This window comes from Channa argus, chromosome 21 (genome assembly GCF_033026475.1).
Source record: "Channa argus isolate prfri chromosome 21, Channa argus male v1.0, whole genome shotgun sequence".
In the NCBI taxonomy this organism is placed as follows: Eukaryota; Metazoa; Chordata; class Actinopteri; order Anabantiformes; family Channidae; genus Channa; species Channa argus.
Genome location: NC_090217.1, coordinates 14813707 through 14839717, shown reverse-complemented (window position 1 = coordinate 14839717; position 26011 = coordinate 14813707). Strand labels below are relative to the sequence as shown.

The 26011-nt window shown below is 40.1% G+C and overlaps 1 protein-coding gene across 1 annotated transcript in view; it reads left to right on the top strand.

Moving 5' to 3' along the window:
• camk1da (calcium/calmodulin-dependent protein kinase 1Da) overlaps window positions 1-25821 on the top strand; it is a 48872-nt gene extending 23051 nt beyond the window's left edge. The window contains exons 2-11 of the mRNA XM_067490122.1: window positions 228-359; window positions 3028-3102; window positions 12041-12179; window positions 12621-12747; window positions 14391-14466; window positions 18090-18202; window positions 18478-18556; window positions 18705-18792; window positions 19184-19445; window positions 19689-25821. Coding sequence (XP_067346223.1) covers window positions 228-359; window positions 3028-3102; window positions 12041-12179; window positions 12621-12747; window positions 14391-14466; window positions 18090-18202; window positions 18478-18556; window positions 18705-18792; window positions 19184-19445; window positions 19689-19813 — 1216 coding nt within the window. The 3' untranslated portion in view covers window positions 19814-25821. The remainder of the gene's footprint in view (window positions 1-227; window positions 360-3027; window positions 3103-12040; window positions 12180-12620; window positions 12748-14390; window positions 14467-18089; window positions 18203-18477; window positions 18557-18704; window positions 18793-19183; window positions 19446-19688) is intronic.
• Window positions 25822-26011: the final 190 nt, after the last annotated feature.

Here is a 26011-nt window from a genome sequence, read left to right as displayed (position 1 = left end):
AGATTAGAGCGTCACTCAGTGTCCCTTTTTGTATTGATCATTATTTTGAGTTATGTGAGAATGTCAATTTAGAAATGAGTTGCTCTATTTGAGATTATTCAGTGGATTTTGTTTTCCTCTGCTCTGCTTTGATCATAAAACAGTAGGACACCAGAGAATGGAAGTTCCTAATATATGGTAAACAAGCTGGTTGTGACTAACATGACTTTTTATTGATCCGTTCACAGAGGAGCGTTTTCCGAGGTGGTCCTGGCCCAAGAGAAGCTTACCGGAAGGATGTTTGCGGTGAAGTGCATCCCTAAAAAAGCTCTAAAGGGGAAAGAGAGCAGCATTGAGAATGAGATTGCTGTGCTGAGGAAGTGAGTGCTGTAACACGCACGCTCACACATACACACACGGCTCCTAATTCTTGGTTACCGGGGCAACTGTGCATCTTGTCTCTCTTCCTCGCATCACGACCACCCCTCCCTTCGAAACCCCCCCAGCCCCCCGGGTCACGATCCACAGCCCACCTACCTCATATAAACGCTTCACGACTGAAACCGTGCGCCTGAATAATGGAGCACAAAAACAGCTGTACAGTAGTAACACATAGAATCGCGTTTGACAAACAGAAACCCTGTTGATCTATAATTGCTAAAATTGTACATCTTAAAAAGTTGTTTTTGAAAGTAGTCATGCACTTTTTCTGTTGGAAAATTCCTTACACCTTGGCTAATGATAAAAGCTCTCCTTATGGTCATATTTCTCCAGATACATGTTAGCCCTTTAGTGCATGCTTGGACTTTTGGTTTATTTAAGTATACAAACCCCCCCAATAAAAACCACTTTAAAACTGAGAAATAGTGTAGGAACAATTCTGAGAGTTGCAAATATTAAATATATTTATTTGAATATTCCCAATTTAAGCCATCTATCCAGTATATTGTTCTTTTAAAAGCCAGGAACAGTCAGCATAATATTTTTACATTGTAATGTGAGCCAGAAAATTGTTAGTTGGAAGCTGCAAAAGCTTATTCGGCATTTGTGCTGCAAGCGAGACAGTTTTGTTGGAACGAGCTTCCATGTTTGGACACAGTGTTTAAGTGGAATTTGCTGCAGCTAGTTACATGGAAGGAAAGTAAAGATACAAAAAAGGACTCTTAAAAGAAAACTCCTACTTTGTTCCCTTATCACACAACGCACAACGACACAGTCATGTCAAACTACTGGGCTTCTGTGACAAGGAAGATGTATTATGCTATTAAATACAATATATTTGTTAATTTAGCTGTGCTGTGAAACATTGGAGAAAATGAGAATGGCCTCCAGTAATGAGAGAGAGACGCAGACAATCATTTATTCAAATGAGTGTGATTACTCTAAACAAATGAGAGCATCACTTAGCAGCCTGGCAGTGTACGGCACTAGGTCGGCTTTGAAGAGAAATCTGCTGCATACTTGGCACAAAACAGCAAGATGTTACTGTTTCTCCAGAGCAGACCGAGCTGAAGCTCTCACAGACTCAAAGACTTACTTTGGAGGAGTGCAAAGATCAAATCATTTTGATTGTTTTGCAGTTCATCCTCGGGCAGGCAGCACAGTTACAGAGTGCTTAGCGCTGCACCCTCACAGCTAGAAGATTGCAATTTTGCGTCCCCCTGGTTGACCCTGGCCTTTCTGTGTGGAGTTTGCATGTTCTCCCCTTGGATGGGTTTTCTCCCACACTACATCCATGTTAGTTTAATTTGTTACTCAAAAATGTCCAAAGACCTGAATGTTAGTGTCCTTGTCTGTCTGTGTATGTCTCTCTGTGTTGGCTCTGAGATAGACTGGCGACGTGTCCACAGTGTACCCTGCCTCTTGTTCTATAACAGCTGTGATAGGCTTTTTTTTTGTTCCTAACTGAACTAAGTGAAAGGTTTAGTTCAGTACATTTCATTTTGATGAAGATGCCACATATTTCAGTTGCTCCAACAGTGACAGAGGTAAGAGCAGTAACAGAATACACATGTAGAAGAGGTCTATGAATGAACCTACCGGCAGCATCAACTCTGGGATGTATGAGAGGGTTATTTCTGAAAGCACCCTGGTGTTATTCTCCGTTATTCTCAGGCTGTTTACTTCCAGCCCTTCATTTTCGCAGGCAGGGCTTAAAAAACACACACATTATCCCTTTTGTGTGTGTGTGTGTGTGTGTGTGTGTGTGTGTGTTTGTGATTCACGTCTCACCTCTGCAGTTCAGCATCTGCCTGTCGTTGCAGAAATCAGACATTCCATAATAAGTGTTGGATGCTCACCTGTCCGCCTCCTGTGCGTGCCTATGTGTGTGTGTGTGTGTGTGTGTGTGTGTGTTTGTGAGAGAGAGACTCTGGGAAGTTAACTCTATTCACAATGCATAAGATGATTAACCCACACACAACATCAATTGTGTTCCTACAAGGTATGAGAAAAACAAATGTACACTCACTTAGGCCCATTTTCCATGGAAGATGGAATTACCCCCATCACTGTGCGGTAACCATGGAAAAGATTACATTTAAGAAATATTAAGAAAGATTTTGTACAAAATGGCTCCTTAAGAAGTTGTTGGTTAGAATCCCTGAAAAATATGTGCTTGAAGGAAATGAAATGAAAGAAAATAGAGTCTTAAATTCTTTACACTGGAAATTATAGTTTGGCAAAAAATTGTTATGTCAAAATACACCATTTTCCAGAAGCTTTCAGCCACTTCTCACAATCACGCAACTTGTCAATTCTTGATGTTCGGACTGGGCATTGGCATCTGACAGATTGTAATAGAGATGGAAAGCTCCAAGAAAGCTACTAAATGGACCTTTATGTGCAATTGTGTTGTCAGGATGAGCCTCCCTGAAGCCAACAGATGCTTATTAACCAGCAAATGCAGAGGAAAGATGATTTGAAAAGAAACCTAATCAGGAAGCAATTTGTCTGGCTAATCATTAGAATTAAAATTCAGTTAGTTCTGAAAATGTGTTAAGTTTGTGATCAGAAGGCTTCACTAATGGCTTATCTTTTTTTTTTCAGGATCAAGCATGAGAACATTGTGGCACTAGAGGACATCTATGAGAGTCCTGACCACCTCTACCTGATAATGCAACTGTGAGTTGAAGTTTTTAATGCTCTCTAACCAGGGTTTTGGGAGGTCGATATGTTGATAAATGGAACTGTCCCTGAGATCATTTACAGTACCAGGTGAAAGTGAGCTCTGTGCTGCATGTGTCATTCACTTGTCATGAGCTTAATTTTGAGGCTAATTTCTTTTTTTTTCTAGCTTCTTTTTGGGCATCATATCATTTTAATGTTGATGGTACAGAGACAATATGAAATGAGGGGAGAGGACATGAAATTAAATTCCCAGACCAGTCGTGGTGATGCATGGTCAGCAACCCATACTTTAATGCATTAGTCTTACTGTAATACTTTTAAATGAAAACCTTTGTTAAAAACAAAGAAGACGGAGCTGGTCTAGAATTGATTCATAAGACCCCCCATGTATTTAGTATTTAGTACAAGATCTGGCTAGTAAGTTTATCTTACTTGTCACTAAGTGTCACTTGTACATAATATGTTTCTATGAAGTTAAATATGACTTCTTCCTGTTGTATCTCCTAAGATACTGTAAAGATGTGGTGCTGGAAACTTTGTTCTACTGAATTTGCAGAACTGAATCACTCAGTGTTTTTTTTTTAGATTACATTAATTTGTTTTTCTCTAGAATTTTTGAAGTGTTTGCAGACCCTTAGGAGAGAGCATCTTAGACCCTCTCCCTTAGGCCAATCTCATTTGAGTTTAAGATGCTAGTAGTTTTATGGGAAACGTAGGACGCTGTGTTTGGGAAACTTTCTGTAGCTACGTTTTTTTTTTTATCTCTTGTGAGTAAAACTACTGTACTCAGTTGCTGAGTAAAGCAAACATCAAGAATGAAATGATAAGCTGTCAGCCTGAAAGTCCACTGATACTGCTGTGAGCATTTGATTTTGGGTTTCATTTGAAATGTGAAATTTATTACTTAAAACATATAATCCTTTTTTTATGTTGAGAGACAAACATGAGGTAAAAATTCACAATACCTCATCTCTTGTCTTTTTTACGTTTTTAATTCTGTTGTTCTCTCAACCCAAACACACACACACACACACACACACATGCTTTTCACTTTAGTAATGGTTCTACTGAGATGACATCTCCCACTCACAAACACAAACACACACACAAAGCCCACCTATCCTCCCACACACCACACACCCGCAGGACCTGTATTTCATCCGTTGCCTGCTTTGCTGGTCAGCCACAGAGCGTAGAAGGATTGACCATGCTTTACCCATGGGTGCCCTACTAACCTGCTTCACAAGGTCACAGCCTCTTACATAAGAGGAGAGGCTGCCTTGGAAGTTTGGCATTCATGCTGGAATCTTTTCAACCAAGTGGAAGTCGTGGCTGCGGATTACAAAGCCCTGGCTATGTTTACAACCTGATGTCAGCGGATTATATGTTCACATTGAGGGTAATTTAAACAATGCAACTCTTTTTCCTGGCAGACCTCAAGACGTCCTGCCTCCCACTGATGTGTCAGCTACACACCAACCATAAACTGCCTACACCTGAGGTAGAACAAAGTACCTAACTAAAGCTCATTGTCACTGGGGGGGCTGTGGCTCATTTGGTAGAACAGTTGTTTAAGGACTCCAAGGTTTGGTGTACTGATTCCTGGTGGCCTTGGCCAAGACAGCGAACCCTCATAGTAGGGCCATAATTTATGTGCAGCCATCCAATGAGAATGTCCCTATAGGGATCAATCAAATATCAATAATCATAATTATGATTATTAATATTATTAAACATGAGCAAGCAACAATGGTCAAAACACAAACGGGGATTAATCAGTCATTGTTATTTTTTTTAGCCAACCAAATGCTAAATTAATCTTATCCGGGCTTTCACAGAGCTGGGTTCCTTCAACATTTCTGCTGAAAAGGTGGTTACATCACCTCAAGATCTTCTGCTGGCTAGACTCCAGTCAAAGGTCTTACTCCAATTAAGCTGTTTAAGTACAGTGTTAACCTTTTGATTGAGTTTCCTGTTGTCATGAATAAACCAGTTAAGAGCATGTCTGTTTTCCTGGCTGCCTGCCACCTCCTGTTTGTTACTTCGCTGCTGCTTACGTGAGAAGCAAACAGTAATAATCCTGATTCACATCTGAATTAACTTTGAAACCGGTCGATGTTAAAGGCAAATACCACCCGCTTACAGTACTGCATATAACTTAAAATGCCCTTTTAAACAAGAAAAGCACTTAAGAGTATAAATTATACTGAAATGTTTGCTATTACACCTGTTTAGCAATTAACTTTATTATAAATACTGCTGGTTATGTCTGTTTTTTCTGTGCAAGTAATAATAGTCAATAAGCCATCATCTCGAGAGATTTGGACTGTAGAGGCTGTGGTTGTATTTTATTACTATTTGAAAGAATGTGAATTGTTTTACCGGAGAAAGACGTCTAATTTTATTGAATTCTGGAAGAGACAGTATCAAGTAAGACCCAACCTCTGCTCCTCTGTCCTCCCACGCACCTCCCTGAACCCCTTCGTCATTTGTCAGTCCTCTGTCACACCATCTGCCCTCTACTTGTTACACTTCAATGCTTTCTCTCCTCTCACACCTTATTTCCATCTTCATCATGTCTTGCCTTTCTGCAGCTCGCTTGTATTTTCCATTTCTTTCATTTTTTTTTTTCCAGGTACCATCTGCTCATGGAATATGGGTTAGTTGCCATAGTTACAGGGTTAAAGGTAATATCTGGGTTATAACATTTTAGAACAACCCCGAGAAATGCAGCAGGCAGCATTATAAGGATGACAGATTTGTTGTGAGTTTTGAAATGTCACTGTTTCTTTTCCACAGCGTTGAATTGAATTCATATTTATAATTATAATAACTTACCAACAACTAAAAGAAAGATGCTGCTCATTTGTCATAATTAATCAATTTTTCACACTGTTAGTTTGAAAATGTAAAGTTTATAATTTAAAGGACCTATTCACGGATTTTGAACTTGTTTCTTTTGTTTCTACTTTGGTTACTACATGTACATAAATGCCAATAAACTTCCCTCTATGAAAATATCTCTTTACTTCTGGCTGAAAAATGCCTCCAGATGACATCACTTAAAAGGAACCTTCAGTTAATTTTATGTTGTCATGTTGCTCATACTATGGAGTTTGTAATTGTGGTCAGCCTGCTTTTCCACAGCTCCCCCCGAATGACATTATCTAAACTCCTAATGATGAAAAACTCCTCTGGGTGATGTTATCTGGAGGAGTTTTTCAGCTAGAAGCAGATAAATATGTCAATATAGAAAAGTCAGAGGGAAGTTAAGAAACATGAATGTACATTTAAACTAAACTAAAGCCCTGGAAAGCAAGTGCAAAATTGGTGAAGTCGTCCTTTAAGAAAGTTCACTTTTTTCTAGGGAGCTCTGTGGCATGCTAGAGCTAAATAAATAATGGACTTAGTATAAAAAATTAATTCTAATGTCCCTTAGTAGCTTTCATCAAACTAATTGCTGTTTGTTTGACGTTTTTTGCCAAACTTTTGGATAGTTTGAGAGAATCATCTGGGCATTTTTGAATTTTCAGATTGTTTTTAGGTGTCTGCATGTTAAATGTAGAGAGATTTAGAGACTTGCTTTCCTGTATAAAAATGTTACAGTTTATATATAAAATTCAGAGGAATGCATCAGAGGGACGTTCAGGCTTCATTTTCTTCTAGCTTTAGTACTGCAGGCTGTTCTTCTTAAGCAGTGCATCTGAAGTGTTTAACATTAAGCTTTTACGTCCAGTAGGTTGTGTTTTATCTACACGTAAGCACAAACTCAACAGTCCTTTAGCAAACATGTATACTAAGCCCAAAGTTGGGGTTTCAATCTACAAGCACTATTGCAGTAAGCAACTGTATTTGTTGTAATTGTATTATTGAGATGACAGTTATTATTTCAACCGACAAAAATCCCATTTTTTTTTTACATTTTCTGTGTAATTGCAGTTTGGCAGATTGATACTATCTGACACCATTTTCCTGTCCCATTCATCATGGTCTGTCTTACATAACCTCAACCACAGGGAACTAATCAGTCAGTACAGCTTTGGCAGTGAATGCCACAAATTACAGCAGGGACTTTATATTGATGCTGTGATTTGTGAAATGCATATTAGTCAACACTTACAGTTTTGAGACAAAATGGCACAACGGCCATTGTGGCACAAGTGAAGTCTTTGGTTTACTTGTAGGATGCCCTTTCCTCTGTGGTTTATGATGGATTCATAAGAAGTCTGTAAGCAGCAGGCCACATTCATACTTCTTCTTAATGTTCATAATTATATTTTTTATATTTGTTTACTCTGGGTTGCAATCTTAGTCAATTTTATTCCCTTTTTTTTTTAAAGCTCTGGCTTTTCTATTTTCTTGCAAGTCTTGAATGCATTACTCAGAGACTCAATCATAAAATCTGAGACAATTTAAAGTTAGATTGTGGACAAAGACAATCAAAGCGGAAAGGCTGAGTAGCGGTGTCCGTGTTGGACTTGGCTCAGCAACAGCCAAGGAGAATTCACCAACAAGCTAATGAAAATGGAAAGGACATGAGACTACAAGCCAGGCCAGGTAGATGAATGAAAGGAAAGTTAGTAAATGGGGACGACAGACAGGGCTAATTAATACATGGATCCCTGAAGAGCCGAACTGTGACACACCTATCACAAAGATTGAAGGCAGTATAAATGTGACCATACCAGCTGGATTTTAAACAACATAGAAGCTTCATGTACATATTGATCAGTTGTCTTGGTTTTTCAGTTGGGCGAGAGTCTGAATTGCACCAGTGTGCTGGGAACATGTTAGTACTGCTATAGTATTAGAATTTAGATGCAATAGAAATGTACTGTAGCACTGTTGATGTTTTTGCAAAAATAGTGCAAAAAATACGATTCTATCTCAATATTACCTTAAAGCCATATTACCCATTACTTTTTGACACATCCCACATACTGATTCACTGTACCTGTAAGGGCCATGTCACCCCAAGCTGCAAAGCTGCCGCCAGGAGGGCAGCAGTGAGCTTCTGTCTGCCCGTTTCTTTGCAGCGTGTCCCACACCATCTGCGACTTTTCAGCTGATTTGACACGCTGCTTGGTTGTTAGTGTTCAGAGCTAGTGAATCGCCGCATGAGAAGAGGCCAGACTGTTAATTACACAGTACAGTTTGTAAATTCTAAACAGGCATCCCTTCATTAGAAATAGTTAAAACCTGATGGTGAGGAAGAGTAGTGTGAAAATGGTATGATAATGCTGCTCGTTTAAAGTTTGTACATATGGTCTCAGGCCTTCTGCTTTGTCTTCCTCTCACGGATGCAGCAGATTGTATTTGTCACTGCTAGTTCTTGGACACCAGCTTGGTCAACTTACTGTAAATATGTGTTTTATTCATTTCAACTTAGATGATCTAGTTTAATATTTTATTTGAAGAACTGACCTTTTAATTGCGTTTTCTCAAGTTCATTAAACTGAACTGAAATAGTCTTATAAATGTAAAAATCAATTTCAGTCTGATGTCTAGTCAAATGCATTTAATTGCTTTTATGATTTTAGGGCACCAGTGTAACTTGGTGTGACTCTGGTGCTGGTGGTTACTTTTTATGTCATTTTGCATTGAGTGTTTGCATTACATTTTTAGATTTTTTTGATAATAATGTCCGACACTGAACGCCTGTCTTCATTTGAAACACCACGGACAGTAATAGAAACAAGGATAGGGCTTTCTCATTCTATCCTTGAGAGACTGAGTTTGTTTATTTAGTATGTAAATTAAAAATAATTCATCCCAAATAAGTGTGCGGAACACATTGCGCTGTGGCGACCCCTGAAGTCGAAAGCCATTTATCGTAGAACAATTATAGTGTTTATATCATAGTTTCCGCTGCATTGCCTTAATCTAATGGAAGTTTTTATGGTGTGGATCAATGAAAGCAAACTAGAGGTATGTGTGTAGCCTCAGAAATAAGGAGGTTTTCCTTCCCTCTGTTGGTGATTAATTGATAAAGCAGTTTGAATCTGCTGTGATTAGTCAGGTCCCAAGGCTGTTTTGGCTCTTTATCTCTGCCATGGGGAACAGCACACACACTCACATTTGGAAATAAGGCTTCCTGTCAATCTGGATGCACAACAGTTATCTCATGAGAGATGCTTCGACTCCCTGGCTCTGAATGGATCAGCTGACAAAGAAGAGATGGTGAAACAGGAGGAAGTAAGAACAATGCAGCATTTACTCTGGAAACATGTTAGTTAAAGTTTATCTATCAGTAAATGGGAAACATAGATCATTGTAGATTGATTGCACATCCGTATATTCTGTAAAAAGTATTAAAGTAAAAGAAGGGAAGGAAAGAGAACCAGGGTGAGGGAGTTTAAAAGTGGCAAGGTGATTCATGACAACATACATACTTTCACAGTTTAAATCAAGTTTGCACTTGTATCAGTGTTTATTCTCTTCAACTTATTACCATTGTAGCCTTATACTGCACAATGGTGTGTGTGTGTGTGTGCATTAATGAGAGAGAGAGAGACATTGTATGCAAATTTTTGTGCACTTGCTTGTGCACGTGCTTTGATAGGTTTTTGTGTAAGAGTGTGTACGATTCTGCCCTTGGTTGTGTGTGTGTATGTGCATACACACTGTGTGGGTGCTCCTGTCTGATTGCCATGGTCCTCTTACGCAAAGGCTTACGCAACCATGCAGCCTGGTGGCTGATCTCCCTTTAGCTGTGTGCGTGTGTGTGTGTGTGTGTGTGTCTGTGTGTGTGTGTGTTTAGGTCTTTCTTGTCATTCCCAGACAGGACTGCCTGAGAAACCAAACAAGTCACTGCCCTCTTTGAAGAGAGAAGATTAGCAATTAATTCTGACTTCTCTCTCTCTCTCTCTCGCTTTTTTTTTTCTCAGAAACTTCATTAGACTTTAACGTGCACAGGCACTAATCTCATTTGTCGCTGTGACGATGCCCCACAGATACACCGGGCAGCTGTGTGTGTGTGTGTGTGTGTGTGTGTGTGTGTCTGTGTGTGTGCACATGCATGTTTGTCCTTGGCCACCAATACACTGCTGTGCTTGTAACTAGGTACTTGTTTATGTGTGTTCTTCATCGTTTTTTAAACCACAAAGTATAACCAAGCAGGACATGCTTAGTTGCCAATACTACTGATATTATTCTATTGTTACTACTTTTACATATCATGGTACCTATTTAAATTACCATATTTGCTACAGTTAGCGTTTATAATCTACCTACAATCTAACCTAGACATTTGGGTAATTTTAAATTCCAGCAGGGGGAGCTATGTGTCTGTACAGCAGGTGAGAAGCTCCACCCGCACATTGTGTATGTACTGAACTGAACAAGTTATATCGTGTGATCTGGAGCCATAAATTATGAGAAAACTATTGAAATAATCTGCCAGAGGGGGGAAAAATGCACATTAACTTCTTTAAGTGTTTTCTTTTTCAAACATCTTAGTGGTTTTATTCTGTCCTTTACCACTTTCCCTCCCCTTCATAATTTTTATTTTACTTTCTAAACTTTGCCTTGGGTTTTTGGTTTCTTTTCTTTTTTCTTTTTTTCTTTTTTTTTTGTACGGTTGGTAAATTATCCTGCAAAAATGCTGCAAAAACACAAACTAAAATCTGAATCTTAGAATGGGATGTTTCACAAAATGTTGGTGATGATTACAGGGTTTTCATTTATTTCCATTATATTTTAGGATAAGAAGACAAAGGAAGAGAATTCCCTTTACTCTAAAGAGTTATTTTTATTTCTGGGGACAAACCCAATCAATTTCTATGCCTGAAGCTTACACAGACAAATACACTCTCGTTGAATGGACATGATTTGGAAAAGCATACACCTGTCTATATAAGGTCCCACAGTTAGCAGTGCATGTCAGACTCTGAGACAAGATTGTATTGAGGAAAAGATCTGGGGAAGGGTACAAAAAATGTCTGCAGCATTGAAGGTTCTAATGAGCACATTGGCCTCCATCTGTAAATGGAAGAAGTTTGGAACCACCAGGACTCTTCCTACAGTGGGCCGGCCGGCCAAACTGAACGATCGAGAGAGAAAGGCCTTAGTAACCAAGAACCCGATGGTCACTCGGAAAGAGCTCCAGCATTTCTCTGTGGAGAGAGGAGAACCTTCCAGAAGAACAACCATCTCTGCAGCACTCCATCAATCAGGCCTGTATGGTAGACTGGCCAGACGGGAAGCCCTCCTCAGTAAAAGTCACATGACAGCCCACCTGAAGGAGAAATTCTCTTGTCTGATGAAACAAAGATTGAACTCTTTGACCTGAATGCCAAGTGTCATGTCTGTAGGGAAACCAGGCCCAACTCACCACCCGGTCAATACCACCCCTACAGTAAAGCATGGTGGTGGCAGCATCATGCTGTTGGGGTGTTTTTCGGTGGCAGGAATTGAGTGGCATTTTGAAATAAAGGTGTAACATAAAAAAATGTGGAAAAAGTTAAGCATGAATACTTTATGGATGCACTGTGTTTCGCCCCATCGCTTCATTTGGATCATTTATATAGTTTATCATCATTTTATTTATTTTCCTGCTGCTGTTGACATCAGTAATATGCAGGAATCAGTAACCACAGTGTAAGAAAACACACACAAATACAGGACAATTCCTTTCCCCACTTTTATTAGACTTTCAGTTATAATGCGAACATTTTATAAGGTACGGTAAATGCTGCAGTTATATGTGTGTGTGTGTGTGTGTGGGTGTGTGTGTGTGTGGTAGCACATGGCTCACAGCTTCCTCACAGTCTTGGCTAGAAACATGTCCACCTCGTAAATTAACCAACATCTTGACCCAGCAAACTCTCCGGTCTGTTACCGGTTTCTGCTGTGTGTGTGTGTGTGTGTGTGTGTGTGTGTGTGCATGCATGCATAATAATGTTCTTTACAAACATTCCTACCTGTTCTTCAGGGTGTCTGGTGGTGAGCTGTTTGACCGAATCGTGGAAAAAGGATTTTATACAGAGAAGGATGCGAGCACACTGATCCGACAAGTTCTGGATGCTGTCAACTACCTGCACCAAATGGGCATCGTACACCGAGACCTGAAGGTAACGAACACAGTCACTCACACACAAATGCACACATTTATTTTTATTGCAGTGTGGGGACTGTCAATGGACTTCAATTCACTGTTTGAGCCTTACAATAAACTTAATCATAACCAGCACCTAACTAATCCTAATTTTAAGCTAACGCTAACCTCACCCTGACCTTAAACCCTGCCATCACTCACAATTCAGTTCTGGGAGCATATATATCTTAAGTGAGTGGCGAAACAAATTTTGGGCTCCACTATGTAACAAACACACACACACTCCTCCCTTGCAGTGTAAAACTACACAAGCAGTTCCTTCTCACTTGTCAGCAATTAATTTAATACAGCGGGAAGGACAGTAGTTCAACACATGCAGAGCATTGTGGGTCAGCATGGAACTAAACAGAAATAAATAATAATTATTTCTCTTTCTCTATTTGTCTCCGGTTTCCAGCCAGAGAACCTGCTGTATTTTAATCCTCAAGATGAGTCAAAGATCATGATCAGTGACTTCGGTCTTTCCAAAATGGAGGGCAGTGGTGATGTTATGTCCACCGCCTGCGGTACCCCCGGATATGTGGGTAAGTTAGTCAGCCTTCCCTCACCTCATACAGTCATTAGTTACCACACCTCAATGTACTGGAAACCCACCTTAGCACAATAGCAGATTTACATTTGCGTTTGAAAGTTTACATGAACGTCATGGCGAAGGTGCATTAAGAGCTGTTCTTTTTGTGGGTAGAATGATTATACAACATGCGTATCAAATATATGAAACCCCTGAACACACTTGGTAGCCATCCGCAAGCTTCTTGCAAAACTCTGCTTGATATTTAAAAGCTCTGTTCTGCTTGGTTTGCTTTTGAGCACAGAAATGATTTTTAAGCACAGTTTACACAGTTGGCGACTGTGGCGCAGGAAGGTAGAGCAGTTGTCCACCCATCTCACAGTTGTTGGTTCAATCCCCACCTTCTCCAGTCACATGAACAAGTGTCGTTGAGCAAGACACTGAACCCCAACTTAGTTGCTCCTGCTGCATAGCAGCTGCCCCATCAGTGTGTGAGTGTGAATGGGTGAATAAGAAGCAGTGTAAAGTGCTTTGAGTGCCAATAGGTAGAAAAGCACTATATAAGTGCAGACAGCTATAAAACAGCTTTGTTATAAGCTTTAAATCATCTCAAGTTTTAAAATTCAAGTGTAGTTAAGAAAAACAACAGGCTACTGCGAAATTGAGTTAGAGAGGTAGTAGTAAAAATTCAAGGTAGTCAAAATATCTAATCACTTCTTTGGGTTACTATACTTACGACATATTTCCATTGACAAATTTGGTTCCTCCCTTAAAATCTTTAAAACAGAAATTAATTATAGCATGTTTATAAATGCTGTGGAACCATGTTTGCATGTATGTTTCTGCATCTCAACAATCAATTAAATGAGTCTTACACTACATACTGTAGTATTTCCATTCTTTGGAATGCTTCACAATGATTTGTTTTTTGTTTTTTGTGACCTTGGTGCCAGTCCCGAGACCGGATAAAATGGGAGGATTGCGGCAGGAAGCGCATCTGGCGTAAAAACCCAACACTCACTTAGACACACTGACCTATGTGTGTGAAAATCCAACAGAAAGTACACTCGCCTCACAATGAGGCAAGACAGAGCCATAAACAAACTGAAGCATACTGATTCTGCACATGTGTGCAAAGTTTATACTTCGCCCCAATTATGATGGGTATTTTTTTCACATCAGGCTAAGTGCTTGTGTTGTGTATGTTTGCCAAATCCATTTCAAGCCAACTTTGTGTTTGTATGTGTGAGCGGACATTATGACAAGCTCAGTTTCAGCTCTGTCTGAGGCCTTGGTAATGAGCTACAGAGGAAGGTCGGGCCAAGTCGGTCAACCTCCCAAAGACCAAGAGCAGAGAAAACAACAGGAAGGTCTTAGCTTTAATAGCCACAGGTCTCTCTGATGTCAGGTACATAGTATTGGAGCTGTGAAAACCTTTACCTCGTGCCGGTAGTTGATGGCATGTGGTTTTATTTGGATAGACATGAGAGACCACATATTGTCTCAGAATCCAAACTTATAAAACAGCTATGTTGGACCTTTAAATCTGTGGGAACTTTAACTGGGCTCAAACAGTCTACTGCAAAAATTGAGGTAAAGAGGTAGTATTAAAAATTCAAGGTAGTCAAAATATCTAATCATTTCTTTTTCTCTCAGCTCCGGAGGTGCTTGCTCAGAAGCCCTACAGTAAAGCAGTGGACTGCTGGTCCATCGGAGTGATCGCCTACATCCTGTAAGTACACAGCCCTCACATAGTTTAATCTTCACTACAGTAGGTGTATACACTTGAGACTGCAGACCTGGAGTAACAGTTTTTCTCTTTGACCTGGATTTTTTTTTTTTTTTTTTTTTTTGCTCCAATACAAATTTGTGACCCAGAAAGGAATTTTCACTTATGGCAGCTGATTAGACCTGTGTGTGGGCATTCCAGCTATCATTCCTATGGGTTGGTCACTTAATCCTTTAACCTGAGCAGAAGGAAAATAAGTGGAATGAGTCGAAACACCTTTGTGTAAGTGCTGGTCACTTGATTGAGCTGTGAAAGCCAAAAGATTAGAAGATTAGATGTTAATTATGTCTTTGGCATTATTATCAAAATACAACTAGTTTGGTCTAATAAATGAATATTCTCTTTTGGTGCTTCAATGGATGCTGGTTGTTTTAAAACATGTTTTGGTTATTACAAGTAAATTAATGCACTATATTAATTAATTTCCTCTTAAACTGGACACATGGTACCATCACTTGTTATATTTGTAAGGGCACATTTTGTATGAACACTCAATTGAAATGTACTGCAGTTACAATTTTAAATACACTGATTTTTTTTTTTTTTTTTTTTGCCAATTCAAGAACAGAGTAACAAGCTGTGAATATCACACCTCCTTTTTTATTACCTTGTAAAGTTAAAATGGGCTAAGTTTTAGGCCATAAAACCATAAAACATCACACAGAGCTGTTAAACGTGGTTTCGTGTCATATGAATAGGTAGTGTCAGCGTTCGTGTTTGACTTAAGGCTTAAATTGTAACTTGCTCTGACAGATGAGCCATGCCTACTTTCTTCAAAGGTCATAATAGCGCAAGTCTAGTACATTGTACCTCAGCACATGTGTGTCCTTATTAATTGTACCTTCCTTTACTTGCTTTTGTGTGTGTGCTGTGGGAAATAATGATGTTAGTGTGCCATCACCAAAGTCAGATTGTGGTCTGTTGCATGCCCTTGTATGGAGATGGAGTAGCAGGCTAGATTTCTTTTTCCCTATTTTATTTTTCTTTGGCTGCATCTCTCACACACATGTGGTATGTGAGTGTGTGCATGTGTTTGGAAGCTGCGATACTCTGTGTGCTTACTGTAATAGTGTGTAAGATAGTTGATGTGTGTGTTTAGGGGTGTGTGTGTGTGTGTGTGCATGCGCGTGTGTGTGGAGCATGACCTCTAAATTGTGCAGCGTAAAATACTGTTGATGCTTCAAGCTTCCAATTTAGTTGCTCTAACGTGCGTGTGTGTCTGTGTTTTTGTATCTGTCTCCATTTATGTATGTGTTTCACTTGACAAAGACATCATCTCAAGTGTGAGGTCAGATCTGAGGTCAGAGGTCAGCAGCCACTTAATGTGATGCAAAGTATGAGTGGTGGCAGTGAGCATGAACTTTCCAGTGTTTTGTGTGTTTAACGTATGCAGAGGTCTTCTTGCTGGTGTATCCTGTACGTATATTCCAGAGATAGCAAAAGCCTTTGAGCAAGGTTTACCATTCTAGCCATTTAGAGAAGGTCAGGAGAGGGAACACAACAATGTCAATCAATACATGAATTTACTTCTGGTCTAACACTCCTCTCAAACCAAGGCACCAAGAAGAAGCACCAAGTATTAGCTGGAGAAGAAGAAGAGGAGTTGGATGAGCGTAGTGGTTTGCTTCTGAGTCTCATGCTATCACTGATGCTAGCACTAGTTTCTGAGGTGTTTTCAATTTTTACTTTAAACTAAAGTCGTCCATGGACCTCAGGGTCAATGGTTCGATCCCCGGTCCCGGCTATATGTCAAAGTGTCCCTGGGCAGGACACTGAATCCCCAACAGCCCATTCCCATCCCCAGCTGTGCAGTGCCGGGTCCAAGCCCAGTAGAAATTGGGGAGGGTTGCGTCAATAAGGGCCCTCAGGAAAGGTCCTACATGCCTCCTCAAGTATGTGTCTTTGTGTTTCTGTGAAATGTGTTTTTGTTGTTTTATGTTTTTTTTTTATTTTATTGAGTAAAACGTGGATTTTTGTTTTGGTTCAGCTGGCAGCTCAGTGGTAAAAGTGAGTGCATGTGTGTGTGTGTGTCCATGTGTGTTTGTAGAGAGAAACAGCAGCTCCCTGCTGGCAATTATCACAATTAGTGTTGGGATTCAGACTTTGTTAGCTTTTAGCTGCTGCTCAGATGGAAAGAATACATCAGTTAATCAGCCATGATAATCACTGGGAACCCTGAATGTGTGTGTGTGTGTGTGTGTGTGTGTGTGTGTGTGTGTGTGTGTGTGTGTGTGTGTGTGTGTTTGTGCGGGTTCTCTGGGACAAATTGTGAGTGGCGACTGGGTCACCAACAAATGTGAAAGTAGAAAAATTAAAGGGAAGCATCTCACACACCAGATGTAGCCCTCCTTCCTTTATGAAGGGTGTGTGTGTGTGTGTGTGTGTGTGTGTGTTCATTGGAGCGGAGGTTGAGTTGAACGACAGGTGAGTCTTTAACCAACTGAGAAACCAGAAAAACAAATGGATTATTTTTTTTAACCTCACGACCAGCCCAGCCTTCCTTCCTTTCTTCCTGGTGTGTTTTTGTTTTATTTCGTGTGTGTGTGTGTGTGTGTGTGTGTGTGTGCTTGTATTGATGGAGAACGGCATTTTAATGGGTTTTTATGAAAATCTCATCCAGAGCTTGGGTAATGAGGTACAGATGATGTTTCTGGTTGAGCAGCAGCTCTGGTTGCTCATTGTGAATCGTCAGACCACATAGTTGACTTGTGTTGACCAGCACTGGGAACCAGTAATCTCTTAACCTATTATCCAATGTAGGGGTGGGTATTATGTTTGAAGCATCAAAATATTTGCCTGATATTGATACTGTATATCACACGATGGCAGATGTGTGCAAAATCGGTGTTGTGTGCAATACTTTAGAGATGTGCAGGCAAATCCACCATAACAAATTAATTCCTTTTGGATCCCCACATTGTTTTCTGTTCTCACCATATCTTTATTTATATAATGTTGCTATGCGGATTTTATTGTAAAGTAAACCAACATTATGTTGGTCCGTCCCAAAGTGATTTTTATTTTTGTTGCTGTTTGTCTGCACAGTCCTCCACAACTGTCCAGACAAACAGCAATAAAATTTGAATAAATCAGATACAAACAACTAAAAATGGGCAAAAATTTTAGATATTGACACCAGATGCTTAAAAACAAATACAAAACATTAATACAAATACAAATTGACTAAATATCATATAGATAATAAATCATATAGATATGTCATGACATGTTAGTCATAAAGTACTGTAGATATAATATCTTCAGATGACTCAACTAATTGTTCGCAACCCAATTTAAAACCTTAAAACATGGTTAAACTAAACGATTCGCTTAGTGATGAACAGTTGCCGAAAGTCATTATTTTTTGGTAGATCAATTGACCAATTAACTGACTAAACATTTCATCCCCAAATAAAAGACTTAACAAAATAAAGTATAATTTCTTCACACATGAACCTAAGTTAGCTATTACATGTACCCAGGACTGAATAAGTAGTTGGATGAATGAATCAAAGAGGGAAAAATTGAAAACATGACTGGCTGTATGAATCATTTCCTGTCTGCAGGCTGTGTGGTTACCCTCCATTCTACGATGAAAATGACTCCAAGCTGTTTGAACAGATCCTCAAAGCCGACTATGAGTTTGACGCTCCATACTGGGACGACATATCAGACTCAGGTGAGCTTATGTTTTTCATCTCCTCCTCCTCCTTCATCCACTGTGTCGCACATATGGACCACACACTACCTCTCCACTGTGGCCTCTGACATCATCTGCCAGGAATGAGTGTGTGTGCGGGTTTATGTGTATGTGTACACAGATATCACTCCCCAGCCTGATTTTGTGTTTGCTGCAAACTTGGTCAGGACTGTAGTACAGAGTGTGTGTGTGTGTGTAGTTTGTATCTAAAGCTATTGTCATTTTATGGGCTCTCTTTTTTTTTTTTCTCCTAGCCAAGGATTTCATCGGCAGTTTAATGGAAAAAGATCCAGCTAAACGTTTCACCTGTGAACAGGCACTCAGACACCCCTGGTAAGAAAAACACACACACACACACACTCACGTGAAATGTATTACAATGTCAAACAGCCTAACAAGAAGCAATAAAATCAGTATATACACATGTTCAGTCAGAAGCGTTAACAGAGAATTTCTGCGTGTGTGTGTGTGTGTGTGTCAGGATCGCTGGGGATACAGCTCTGTGCAAGAACATCCATGAGTCAGTCAGCCGGCAGATCAGAAAGAACTTTGCCAAGAGCAAATGGAGGGTACGTTTTGTTTCGTTAGCACCAGTGGTAGTTTGTTCAAACTAGGCTCTTGTCTTTATTTTCAAATGAAATGAAAAATCAGTTATAATAATTATCATTTCTCCTGGTGTAACAGTACAGTGATCCCATGTTGTAGGAGAGCGTAATGAAATCTCAATTAATAAACCCATCACAATAGTAGTTCAGCCCCCTCCCACACCACTGATTGAAGTCCATTTTGTTTTAACCCTTATGCCAAACAACCTTATTTTGATATATAGATGCTATTAACATGCTGTTTCACTACCTTTTATTCACAACCACTTTTATGAAACCAAGATACTTAGGCAAAATGATTTTTTGACCTATTATTATTCATTTTATTTTTTTACATTTTGAATCCCTTCCACAGCAAGCGTTCAATGCCACTGCCGTGGTCCGGCACATGAGGCGGCTGCAGCTTGGCAGCAGCATGGGGAGCAGCATTGACGCCTCCAACACACCAACTAGGCCGAGCCAGGCACAGAAGCCGGCCCAAAGCCAGAGCCCGATGAGCCAGAGCCAGCCAGCTCAGAGCCAAAAGGCCGGCGAGACGGCGCAGAGCCAGAGCACCAACCCAACGGCCAGCAAAACCTCTTCCACAGACAACAACATAGCAGCTCCACGCAAGGAATGTGAGTATGAGTCAGCAGCACTGGTGGCATCAGAAAGGCAAAAGAACCCAAATCATGGCTCCAAGTCCACTTTGAAAATATTTTCGTAACAAAGAAATGTTTCAGTTTCTGCACCATATTGACCTTTATGCAAAATATCAGATCACTGAATTTTATTCATTAAAGCACTTGTAAGACAGGTACACAATTATACTGTGATACAAGTATGCGGCTGATTTTACTGCAAAGTCCTCTCTCTACCAGGTGTAACCACACCAGTGACACCCTGCAGTCTGGCATCTGCAGCCTCTTCTCCTGCCACAGGGGCAGAGCTGAACAGGCCACATCCCTCAGCAGTCACCGCCCCGGTTCTCACGGAGACCAAGTGACGCCAGGTCCCGCGGGGAACCAGCTGGGAGGCCACAGCACTGTGAGGACAACAGAAAAGGAAGGGGATCACCCTCTTCTTCAATCCTCCCTCTCCTCACTGCACTTCTTCTTTGATGCCGCCCAGCTAGTTCCCTGCCCTGCTCCCAGAGGAGCAGAGGACTTTATGTCCCACCCCACCCCCCCACTCCCACCGAGTCAAGCCACATAGCGCCACACTGTACACCCAACATGCTACTCCTGCCACAGCAACAGCACGGCCACTGACTCTCGCTGTTGAAGTTTGTAAGGCCGGCTGTGATCCGTTGCTTTAACGACACATGGGTGTGAACTGCTTGAGCCATAATTGGTGGTTTGCGGTGGAGCCACTGGTATCTTCTTATTCAATGTCAGTCAACATCATCAACTTCCCTCTTGATTCTGGTCTTTCCTGCGCCACTTTATTTCGATTTTTTTTTTTTTTTCTAAGGTTTGACTGGTGGCAAATGAATTTTTTTTTATTATTTGTGGTAAAAGGTGGTATGTGTACTGAAACAAACATATTATTGTCATATAGATGCTATTTTAGTAAAATTATTGTTAATTAATAAGACAATAGCCAAGATGATTGGTAAGCTATGCTAAATGCTGTCTTGGTGTAACGCCAAGTCTTTTTTTAGGATGGGTTTTAAGGTGTGTATCATAAACAGTCAGACGCCCATATGAACCCTGAGAAATCTCTTCTTAAAGGCCTTCCAATGGAAGTAATGGATGCCAAAACTCACAGACTTTGTTCTGTGCAAAAACGTATGCAAATTTTTATCTAAAGCAAAGATTAGGCTTAAGCTGTCATTCCGAAGTTTGACTGTTTTTTAGTACAAAGCTCCCCCTTTGTGTTTCTACTGATAATATATCCCTGTTAGGTTGCAATGGAAAGAAGAAACCAAAAGTGAGACAATGTTGTGCCACTTAAAGGCTCGTGTTAACAGGAGGAATGTTTACAGCAAAGTAAAACCTGTCTCAGTGTTTATATGGGCATGATGTGGTATGTTTAGTTTTTTTTTTTTAGACAAAAAAAAAGTGAGCCGATCGTTTAGGAACCCATGTCCCATAACCCCTCTCTTAAATTGTTCAAGACTCCCCTCTCGTCTTCTGAACGATGGCCTCACTTGTGTACGAAAATTTTACTAGTGTCGCGTGTGACAATGACTTATCCATGTAAAAGCACTACACATGCCACCTTTCACACTTCGTATACGTCCGTATGGGCTTGTTTGTCTGTCTGTGCTTTAAAAAGTGCTTTAAAAGTACCACACGACTGTTGAGGTGTGAAAATATGAGTCAGCATTTTATCTATTTTGCACAGAGGTTCAGCAATGATCTCAGACCCAGATGAGCTGCCATCCACTTGCGTTTTTTTCAGAGAGAGAGTAAAGATTGTAAACCTTTATATAAAAAAAAAAAAAACCCACAGTGGATGTCAGAGCATTGTACAGCTTGTTTACTGTCTGAAAGATTCTGATTTCTTTCTTATTTTCTTACTTTATAAGATTTTTATAAGATTACCCTTTAAGGGACACACAAGTTTAGGATTGGATAGGAGATTATAGAGTTCTGTACTGGAAGGCTGCTTCCAGTCTAGAATGGTAGTGACTAAACGTAGCTTGCCATTTAACTTCCAAAAAAAAAAGGGGGCTGCAGGCAGTACAATGCAATTTCAAAATGGTTGAAAGACGTCAGAAATCTAAAATGGAGAAGCTGCTGCCTGCCATTGTTCCTTCCCCCCCCCTCTGATGAAGCCATGATCACACCTTCTCGCATTGTCAAGCTGCACCTAGTCAGAAGTGCTCAGGGAAAACCGCAGCTGCACTGTGTGTGCCAGCACAAATTGGTTTCCTAGTTTATTTCTTTGTCCCGGTCCAGGCATTGTGGTTAATGATTAAGGACTGAGTTTTGGACTTTGGATCACAATAGACACTACATTTTGTTTCTCAGTCTCGAAAGCTTCACCTGACCACTTAGTGATTAACAGGCCGATTTAGAGACAATACAAAATGTCAGTGGGTAGCAAAACAATCCAAAAAAAATTTGAAGGCCTTTTAGATTTCAATTTCAAAACTACACAGCCTAATTATTAGACTAGGTTTAATGTGACTCTGTTTTTCGTGATGGAAATCAAACCTGACTTGAATGTGACCTTCTTTTGACTTGGATACGACTACAGGAAATCGCTGTAATGGCCTTTCACACACAAATCCGAAGGCAGAGGTGTACGACATTGGGTGCTCACTCACACATATCAGATTGTCATGTCTTTATTAGATGCAATTCTACTGATCCCTTTATTGTGAGTTTTAGCCAAAGACTAGAGCTAGGGACAAAGGCAATTTGGCTGATGCTACAGTTCTGGATGAATTAGCTAGACTTGAACTAGTCAGTGTAGCTGCTGAAGGAGAGGAAGTTATTTAGCTTTGATTTTATCTACATAGAGTGGTGCTGAAAAGAAACTGCAAATTATTCATAATACTTGGTTTTATATAAGTTGTAAGTCAGGCAAGTCAGGTGGGTGTTCGACCACAGCTGGATAAAAGTTGAATTGAGATAGAAATGGTGGTAAAGGAAGACTTACAAATACTTTCTAGAATTCACTTTGGGCTCACTTGGTCATTTTGTGTATGAAGCTCCAGCTGTTTGGTTCTGAGCTTGACTTCAACAAACCTTAACAACAACATTTTTGAAGAATACTCTATTTAAATGTCTCCGTCCTCACTCTGCATCAAGGTGTCCTCTTACAGCATCACTTTCGCAAAGCTCATAAAGGCCAATTCCAGTGTGTTTTGATTTTCTGTATATCATTGATGTCCAGCTTGTATCATTTAAAGGGGAAATGATGGCTCTATATTTTTCTCATTGTCAGTCCAACAGTACTTTTACACTACTTGTAGTCGTCAGCCCTGAGCCCAAAACAGGTGTGTAAACTGAATTTGTTGGAGGAATAATACACAATTGCTCCCCGATTGCTTGCTTCAGTGACAATTTATAGCCAGAGAAACGATGCTAGTTGGGTTTTAAATTATCTTTATGTACAGAGGAAAAAGGCATAAAGCGCATTAGGCTACACAGCCAGTACTCGTTAGCAGGTTATATTCATAGTGGGTTTTGGCTTAAGGTTTCCAGACAGATTTCAACACTAACTATTTTATGCTTAAAGTTCAGTTTACTTGAAAAAAGAGATTAAATTCAGATTCAGATCTAAACAGTCGAGCAAAACAAGATGAGGATGATGTCATCAGGCTTAATAGAAACCCTACGGAGTTGCATTATGAGATATGTAGGATGCACGATTTGACCATACTAGCAACTAAAAAAGAATTATATCTCATGTTTGTTGCTTTGATTTTGACCATTTGTTTTATCATATTCCACCTCCTTGAAGCTAGGCCTTTGAGGAAGTGCAATATTGAAATAGGAAATCCCTCAGATAACACTGGAATTGCCTTTTACACAACATTTGCCGAACTTGTTCCTTTCAACTCAGGATATGCGTTGACAGCACTGACACTGAGCAGACACTTCTCGCCTTTGTGCAGACTGATGGCAGATGTTTAATTTGATTTCAGACAAATTGGCTGGAAATTTGCAGTTGTGTTGTGCACGCTTTGCAGGCAACTGCTCCAGCTGTAATTCGAGAAAGTTGAAAGGCGTGTGAGCAAAGCTCAGCTAACCTGATTTGTTGTACTGTGTTTTCAAATGTGTATATGTCAAAATCAGTCATAGAGAAAGTTGACATTCTAGTGTTTGTGGCTGAATGTAACCACACAGTTTAGCTTTCAGAAACCTGCATTTACTCTATATACTTTTTTTACGGAGGGAGCTTCTCTCTACCAACCACACTCCACAGTCAATGCATATAATTACCAATATGTTACTATGGGAAATTTGAAACATGTAAGGGCTTTATTCAAGTGATCACCTTAATCTAATTATTCACTTTACTACCATGTATACATACTAATTTATTGCTATGCATTTTTTAAACATTTTTAAGTGTGTTGTCAGTGCTTTCTCTTGCAAGTGGAATCAGGAAACTTCAAGGAAACATCAGCAACTCGAGTTAATAAAAGATAAAATGTTTAGTTTTAGGGGATAAATACTAGGTACTGAATCCCAGATCTATGACAATTTCAATTTATTAATTATGAGATTTTGTTATTGAATTAGCCACATTGTAAAGGTGGTTAGCCAACACTGCATGTGTTTAATTAAGTGTGAGAACGTCCACGTCAGTCGGGACGCTGTAGGTGTATGAGTTTGCCCTGAGGCAGGCAGATGGTTCCGGTTTATGCTCCTCTGTGGTTTTGCGTCCGCTGTTTTTGTTTGCTAAAGAGAGAGGAAAGTATCCAATGTTAAACATGCTACTGTAAATAGATGTGAATATGAATGATCATTTTTGAGATAATATTTATGAATGTTTTGCTGTTCGGGCTTGTGTGAGTCAAAGAGTGTGCGTGTGTGTATGTGTGTGTGTGTGTGCTGAGGGAAGTTGATTGTATTCTTTATGGAATGTTTAATGTATTTTTTTAAACAAGCTGAATCCCCCTTTACGCCCCCCACCGAAGTTTGCTTTCATAAACTGTCCAGCACTGTGTGACTGCCATCGGCAGAACTGCACAGCGTCAGTGTTCCACCACCTCTTCAGCGTCAGTCCCAGTGAAGGTGAAAGCGTCCTTTATTGAACTCAGGCTTATGTTTTTGCCATTCAAAAGGAAGAAATCCAAAGCTGTGACCGACTCAGAAACACACTGTTACAGACACGAGGTGGCCACGAGCTGCTCTCTTCCGCTCTTTCCCCTTGCCACTAAAGTGTAACGTCACAAAATATGAAAATACAAGCATGTCAAAAAAAAGTACAGAAATTCACCTTGTTCACCTTGTGTGTTTGCATTATCTTATATACCCTTGTATGATGTTAGTACTTCTGTATTATGTAAGGACACGCACAGGTTGAGATGCCATAGTCCGTGAAAACCTGAGGTTTATTTAGTGGGAGATTAAAGTTTCAGTTCTACGAGCACTTTTGAGAGGCAGAAATCATTTCACTGGTCAGTACAAGTTAACTAACCAACAAACAAACATTCAATGAGATTGATCGCATGCTGCCGATTTGAGTGATTCAATATTCATTTCTTCCACACGAACTGGAAAAATAATTGGCCATTCAGAACCGTAAACGTTTTTATTTCATTGCAAATGTGTAAATTGGAAGAATACAAAGTCGTTTTTGGATGTGCAGGGAGTTTTTGGAGCATTTATTTTGCAACAGCAAAGGTTCAGTGTTTTCAGTTTCAGGTTCAGTCTTCAACCTATTTGCACTTGAGACTGTAGCCTGTGCACTGCAATAGCTGCACAGCTGGCACTTTTTATAGGTCTGGGGGTAAATCTTCTTTTGTCCATTTATGATCTTGAACTTTACTACGTTAGCTATGTGCTAGCATTGCTCACTGGATAAGTGTTAAGTTTGCTGCTAAATTCTACTTATTTTCTCTCGTGTCATTTTATCAAAGGGAGCCAAAGTCCCGTACGTCGTCCCTCTCACTCTGTTTTGGTCAGTTGGTTTTTGGTGTGAAGGCTTCTCGTCCTTTCGATGTAACTAAATTAGCAAAGTTTTGCCTCTGAGAACTGTTGGTAGGACTAAACTCCAGTCATGCGGCTTGTTTGGACACCGTGTCTCCCTGTGGGCGTCCAGAGCCTGCTGAGGTAGCTGGCTGTATTTACTCTTTGCATGTGACCACGACAAACTCCCGTCCCGTGCACTGTCGTCCTGTTGGCGACACCTTTGTGTGTAAGGGCAGGAGCTGCCGGCAGCACTAATTGTGCTTTGATGAGGAGGAGGGGGACTTTATGGGGCTTGTATATCCGATGCCTTCGACAATCATGTGCACATATCAAAGTTACCATAACAACACGAGCCAGAGGGACTTATTGTGTTTCGTTAGTCTTTTCTCCTGGAATAAATCCTAAAAGACTGTAATATGACACATCTCCCTTTTTTGTTTTTCCTCCTGTGTGTTTGTTCATGTCTGACAAAATAATGGGGCTGGCATATTAGTGCCCCTCTCCTCGTGCTCAGAGGAAGGACTCCATTTCTACACATACAAACATGTATGTTCGTACCCAATTTCAACATTGAAACCTTCATAAAGTCCAGGATCCATGTTAGT